At 40.0% G+C, this 7,258-nt stretch overlaps 1 protein-coding gene across 1 annotated transcript in view; it reads right to left on the bottom strand.

Moving 5' to 3' along the window:
* Nucleotides 1-4,246: 4,246 nt before the first annotated feature.
* The window catches only part of LOC133073053 (trypsin-like), a 41,629-nt gene continuing 38,617 nt past the window's right edge, over nucleotides 4,247-7,258 (bottom strand). Inside the window, exons 3-5 of the mRNA XM_061166545.1 lie at nucleotides 5,939-6,189; nucleotides 4,982-5,118; nucleotides 4,247-4,575 (exon numbers count right to left, since the gene is read on the bottom strand). Of these exons, the coding sequence (XP_061022528.1) occupies nucleotides 4,429-4,575; nucleotides 4,982-5,118; nucleotides 5,939-6,189 (535 nt within the window). The 3' untranslated portion in view covers nucleotides 4,247-4,428. The remainder of the gene's footprint in view (nucleotides 4,576-4,981; nucleotides 5,119-5,938; nucleotides 6,190-7,258) is intronic.

Below are 7,258 nucleotides of genomic sequence, written 5' to 3'. Positions count from 1 at the left end.
TTCATGTGACCTCCAGTCAGCTTGGAAAGGGCCCAGAAAAGGTGATAGCAGTTATGACCCAGGATGCAGGCAGTGCCCTTGGAAAGAAGAGGTGGTTGAGAGGATCTGAGAAGTTATAGAATTGTGTCCATTAAAATGAACCCACGGATATGCCATGAAAATAAGAATAAACATATAAAGCATTTGTTCTACCATTAAGTATAGCTAGTGAAAGAGGAGAGTAAAAAAGTTGGCTTAAAACTCAACATTCAGAAAACTAAGATCATGGCATTTGGTCCCATCACTTCATGGGAAATAGATGGGGAAACAGTGTCAGACTTTATTTTTGGGGGCTCCAAAATCACTGCAGATGGTGACTGCAGCCATGAAATTAAAAGACGCTTACTCCTTGGAAGGAAAGCTATGACCAACCTAGATAGCATATTAAAAAGCAGAGACATTACTTTGCCAACAAAGGTCCATCTAGTCAAGGCTATGGTTTTTCCAGTGGTCATGTATGGATGTGAGAGTTGGACTGTGAGGAAAGCTGAGTGCCGAAAAATTGATGCTTTTGAACTATGGTGTTGGAGAAGACTCTTGAGAGTCCCTTGGACTGCAAGGAGATCCAACCAGTCCATCCTAAAGGAGATCAGTCCTGGGTGTTCATTGGAAGGACTGATGCTAAAGCTGAAACTCCAGTACTTTGGCCACCTCATGCAAAGAGCTGACTCATTGGAAAAGACCCTGATGCTGGGAGGGATTGGGGGCAGGAGGAGGAGGGGATGACAGAAGATGAGATGGCTGGATGGCATCAATGACTCGATGGGCATGAGTTTGAGTAAACTCCAGCAGTTGGTGATGGACAGGGAGGCCTGGCATGCTGCAATTCATAGGGTCGCAAAGAGTCGGACACGACTGAGCGACTGAACTGAATTGAACTGAATGCCATATATCACAAGTATAGCTAGATAGCACAAGCATTAAGTATAGCTTGACGCAGAGATGGAAGAGGTTTTGGAAACTATCACTGGAGATGGTTTTAATTGTAGCAACTGAAAGCCTGACTCAAACTATCTTACACATTGAAAGGAATTTAGTAGATGAAAACTGAAAAATGTCTAGAGAAAAGGCCTACATTCTGTCACAGTTTTATTAGGACTTCTGCTCCACTTCTGGGCAATTCTCTTCTTTTGACTTCTGTGCGAGGGCTTCATCCTTAGGCAGTTTCCCCAGTGGTCACTGCAAAATGACAGCAGCAAGTTTGATTCTCATTCATCGGCCATGTTCATATGCTCAGAGCAATGTCTCAACACAGCTCACTCTGTGTTATCCCAACAATGAACATAAATAAAGGGTCTGATGTTTAATATGACCAACTGTGTCATATACCCAGTCCTGAACCAAACACAGGGATTTCACTGCTAAGCTAAGGACAAGTAGGTCACATCCCTAGTGCATCATTGTGACATAATAGAGGAGAGATAGAAGTGGATGCTGAGAAGGCAACCACAGCATCCACAGGTTTAACTCTTTTGTTTTGTATATCAAATAAATCTAAAAGCCAAAGCCCAGTGATTTTCTAAATTTACATAGTCTGTAAATTCTAATAAAGGAACCACAATCTACTGCACATCATCCCTCACATATTTCCAAAGAAGAAGGTGGACTGAGGAAGGAAAGATGTCATGTCAGAAGTATGCAAAAGTAGGCAAGTATGTGGTAATAATAGAGGTGGTGCAATTAGAATAGTTTACCAAGGGAACCAATAGAAATAGACCCATAAACAGATTTTGGAATGAACCCTTCAGGACACTAGAATGGGTCTAAGACAAATAAATAAAAACAGAATAAATTAGGGATAAATAGAAGTTAATAGGCAACATTTACACATGAGTTTAGAAAGGATCTTTGAAATAATCTATAATTTATAGACCCAAGAAAGGTGATCTCTCTCATGAGCTAAAGACCAGACATGATTGAATCAGAGGGTTGGAGACAAGATAGTTCTCTTCCACACTGCAGAGGGGAACCAGCTGCCTGACCAGGCCATCCTTCATGTTCCCATTTTTGTTGTGCTCTTCACTTACCACATTGAAATCTGCTGTTTTGTATCAGGGGTCCATTCAGTGGAATGGATGTAAGCTAAAGAGAAGGGCATGGGATATTAACCCCAATCCATGGAAAGAGAAAAAGGAACCAGAAAGGGAATACAACAGTGATTGGTGGATATGTCAGGAGAGGGAGGTGAATGTGAGGGAAGACAGGGCACAGGCTACCTGAAGTTACTGATAAACCAAGTTAAATGTGGGACAGAAATGAAAAGGCTTTGCAATCAACCATATGCAAGATTGGGGCTTCCTTGATGGCTCAGATGGTAAAGAATCTGCCTGTGATATGGGAGATCTGGGTTCAGTCTTCTGAACCCACTCCAGTATTCTTGCCTGGAGAATCCCAAGGACAGAGGAGCCTGGTGGGCTACAGTCCATAGCCTTGCAAAGTGTGAGACAGGAATGAGTGACTAGCACTTTCACTTTCTTTCTTATACAGTATTGAGTTTAGAAGAAATTGACTGGATAAGTAGAAAGGTATTCACACTCTCCACAAATTAGTAGATTGATTAACTGTCCACTCATGTGTTAGTCTCTCAGTCGTGTCCGACTCTTTGTGACCCCATGGACTGTAGCCCACCAGGCTTCTCTGTCCATGGGTTTTTCCAGGCAAGAATACTGAAGTGGGTTGCCATTTCCTTCTCCAGAGGATCTTTCTGACCCAGGGAACAAACCTGGACCTTCCCCATTGCAGCAGATTCTTTACCATCTGAGCCACCAAGGAAGCACATTCATAGATAGATTAATATTAAATAGATAGAGGCAATGATTTACCCTTTCCTTTTTACATTGGAGAGCAAGGTGAGATAGAAAGAAGGCAATTCATACCAGGAAAATACAAAGTCAGAAGATATGAAGAAGCAAAAATGCCCAATGGTTGAAGTATTGGTGACCCAATCATTAAGATAGGCTTGCAAGTAGAGGGCCTGATTGAATCTAGAACAACTGCAGTGGGATGAACACATTGAGAACTCTAAGAATGAGGCCAGAAAAAGGAGGACAGAAGTACAGGTAGATTGTTAGGAAAATCATGCCAATGAAAAGTTCAGGTTGCAACTAGCTCAAATGGCTGAGGACAATACACCATCTGGCATATCATGTAAGGACAGAGAAAATCTCTAATAACTTGGAGTAGGAATTAAGTAGGCAACAAAAAATGAAACAGTTGGAAACTTAAAATTACTAACTGTTGCCAATTCCTGAATTCCTCCTATGCATTCCAATATACTTAGCACTTAACACATTATCTCTGATCACCATGATAGTCTTAGAAGGAATAATAGCTTTGATTTTGAGAAGCTTTGTGAAAGTAAGCAATTCATATCAATCAGCAATTTGAACAAAAGAATCCCAATATTTCACTGCATTGGACAAAAAAAAAGGTGTTTTACATGTCAGATACTAAATTTCTTGACCACTCAGTATTTTATATAAAAATTAGCAGATTTTAGATCAAAATCAGTTTACTCTATCATAAATTAATGAAACTTGATATGTGGAGAATATATTTGTGGAACAACAAACAAGTGTCTTTTGGGTGTGCTTGAGAATAAAAGCCTGTGCTCACGAATATATGCATGGCCTAGAGAATGCATTCAGGGTCATGCATAAAATCTCTCAGCCAAAATCCTCATGAATTTCACTATTGCATTTCCCTGTAAGAAAGGAAAATGTATTGGAAGGAAAATATATTGAAAAAAAAAAAACAATCCAACCACTTATGAAATCCTTGATATTTGTAATATGAATTATAAAATTCAGATAAACCCATATTCCAAAATTACACTGACCTATGGGTGGCTTCAGCAAACCTCAGAAAATTTTGATTTCACAGATCTTTTAAGCAGGTAATGGAAACATTAACTATAACACCCATACACACATACACTCTCTCTCTCTCACTCACCCAGGAGACATTTGGTCACTAGAAGAATTACTAAATCTTCTAACTAATTTCAGCCAATTACTACTCAGTTATGTGGTTCGCATCATGCCCAGACAGACTCCTAGTAGTTATTGTTCCTTATACCCACTTGTCTTCTGTGTTCTTAGGATAAAACAGGCAGTGTTTTAACAGAAGTATCTGAGTTAGTAGGACTACACTTCTTGAGACCAGCATCCATGTTTTCAATGTTATATAAACACTTGTTTGTGAGCTGGGAATAAGCAAAGAAGTAGTTAAAGAAACTAGAGAAATGTCAACACCAAGGAGTCATCAATGATTTCTTTTGACACTCCACTCAAGCCTAGATGCTAGGAAAAATTGGGACTAAGATACAGAATGTGGTTTCCATGGATCAGCTGGGATGTAGGGAGGGTGTCAATGGAGTTGCCAATCATCTTATGTAGAAATAACTTTCTTGATCCATGGAATGTGGCTGTAGATGTTAATGAAGACAGCAGAAAGATCTGTCGGAAAACATCCAGTTGTCCAAGACATAATTCCTTGTAATTTATCGCCACATGTGGCTGGTGCACCTGTGGTCACCTGCCAGACAGAACAGAGGGGATCAGAACCTCCTTCCCACCTCGAAATTTGTCAACTCTTGAACAAAAGCAAAGGCCATTATATCTGCCATGCAAAAGGCCCTGGATGCAATAGTCTGAAAGCTGCTTTCCACTGCATTAACCACTCCTACCTCCTAGTCATCCCTGGACAGAAATTTCAAAATGGTAGCTGGAAGACAGCCTTACACTCCTCAACAATCTATTTCTCTCATCTCTCACATAGGATGAAGGAGACAGACTCATCATTCTTCAGCCCTTTACTCTCTGAGCTCTCAGTCTGTCTGCAAAATATAGACCCTCATGAAGGATGAGAGGTAACAGAGACACAAAGACAAAGAGAAAGAACAGAGACTGAGCTTATGGGCAAATGAAATGAGAAAGGTTACCTGGCATTCTTCTGTGTTTTTTCTTAAGCGTCCCATACAGAACAAGTCTTCAAAAAACTTTTTATGCAGTAATGTTCTGCAGACTGAATCAATACTCAGTTCAGTCATGAAGCTCTGCAGGTAACCTCTTGTATTTCCTAAACATAATAAATAAATAAAGGAGGGTTTCAGTCATATTTGCATTTTCATAAGGTATTTTGCCTCCCTCTCCTTCAGGGCTTCTTTTCAGTTAGAATGGACTGCAGAGAAAGAACTGAAGGAATAGATCATGGATTAAACATGTCCTCCTGTTTATTTATCATCTTTGAAAGATGATCAGCATCAAGGTGTGGTGCCAACCAAGACACTCCAAACAATTTCTGAATCCAAGCTCTGCCATCACGAAGTTTATGACTTTGGACAACTAGTTAACCTCCCTGAGTCTTGGTTTCCTCATTTATAAGATATAAATACTAAGAAAATTGATCTACATGATATATGATGATGACTGAATAATACATATAAGATGCTTAGTGCCCGGGACATAATTAGTGTTCAACAAATGGTAGCATCTATCATTGTTGTAAGTGATAACCATATCACTGATAGGCAGGTAAAGGAAAAATATGATTTTCATCAATTTGCAAATAAAGATTCAGAGAAGCTAAAGGATCTGTCAGTAATCATATAATAAATGGCAGAACCAAAACTCAAACATAAATCCCTGAGCCTCAGCCCTCTGCAGTGTGTACCAATGTGATACATACACGCAACACATTGATTTAGGATTTGGTTCCCAAAGCCCTAAAGGAGATAATCCCTTCTATTCTAAAGAGCTGACACCATTGCTCTATTTCTACTGTTATAATTGGATGCTTAAAAATTAGTTCCAATTCCTTCCCCTGACTCCACAGAGATCGTGAAGATGTGAACACATCCAAGAATACAGCTAACTATTCTTTGTTGACAGTCACTCACCAAAAGATCTTTTTTCTTCCATCCAGGTGTAAACCAAGCAATCTGAAATGTCACTTGCATTGGAAACAGGCAACTGAAACATGCTGGTAGAGAAGAAGGTGAGAGGTACAGACAACTTTATCAGCATAAGATCATTTTTAGGAGAAGTGAAAGTGAAATTTGGGTGAACAATGACCTCCTCATAAGGCAGAATTTCCCCAATAAACTCTTGAAAAGTGATGGCTCCACCAGTTAAGATAACCTGGAGATCTCTGAAAAATGGAGAGAAAAAAGGTTGATATTATCTACTACCACATATCACAAGGCTAATCTCTCTCTCTCTCTTTCTATCTCCCTCACACACACACAGTCACGTGCACTTTCCTTCCATAGTAATCCATTTAACCTCCTCTCATATTTGTCCATCTGAACCTTTATACATAGCTACCACTTGTGGTCATGTAGGTTGTCTGCCATAAAATGTAGTTGGTTGCCATTGTTGTTGTTCAGTTTCTTGGTCATGTCCGACTCTTTGCAACCCCAAGCACTGCAGCATGCCAGGTTTCCCTACCCTTCACTGTCTCCCAGAGTTTGCTCCAACTCATGTCTATTGAGTTGATGATGCCATACAACCATCTCATCTTCTGTCACCCCCTTCTCCTGCCCTCAGTCTTTCCCAGCATCAGGGTCTTTTCCAATGAGTCAGCTCTTCGCATCAGGTGACCAAAGTATTGGAGCTTCAGCATTAGTCCTTCTCATGAATATTCAGGGTTGATTTCCTTTAGGATTGACTGGTTTGATCTCCTTGCTGTCCAAGGGACTCTCAAGAGTCTTCTCCAACACCACAGTTTGAAAGCATCAATCTTTCAGCACTCAGTCTTCTTTATGGTTGCCATTAACCCAGACTATAATGTGAATGGTGCCTCCGGGACTTAAGGCATACAATAGCTTGGTCTCCAATTTTAGCATATTTCTAGGGAGAAGCTTCAATCTGACACCCAGAAATAGCTGAGAGAAGTGCACAAGTGGATAGTCAAGTCTTCTCTGAAAGTAGTTTCTGTTAAGTGGACTTCTTTGGGTGTTGGGGGTAAACAAGAAATATGAGATTATACAAATGAAATAATTAACAGCTTAGAGAATTGAATTATTTTAAAGCTAGGGAGGATCATCCAAATATACTATGCTCTACTCATCTCAATCAAAAATTCACTGAATTAACAGGGTTTTCTGATGGTCCTTTACAAGAATAAGAGTCAAAAATATTGGATGTTCCACTGAGATCCAGTTGAAATCCACTCACTAGCATGGCTCAAGATTCTTCAGAACAGGACACTTCTCTGA

This window comes from Dama dama, chromosome 18 (assembly GCF_033118175.1).
Source record: "Dama dama isolate Ldn47 chromosome 18, ASM3311817v1, whole genome shotgun sequence".
In the NCBI taxonomy this organism is placed as follows: Eukaryota; Metazoa; Chordata; class Mammalia; order Artiodactyla; family Cervidae; genus Dama; species Dama dama.
Note: the sequence above shows the minus strand (reverse complement) of the source record. Positions and strands in the feature narration are given on the sequence as shown.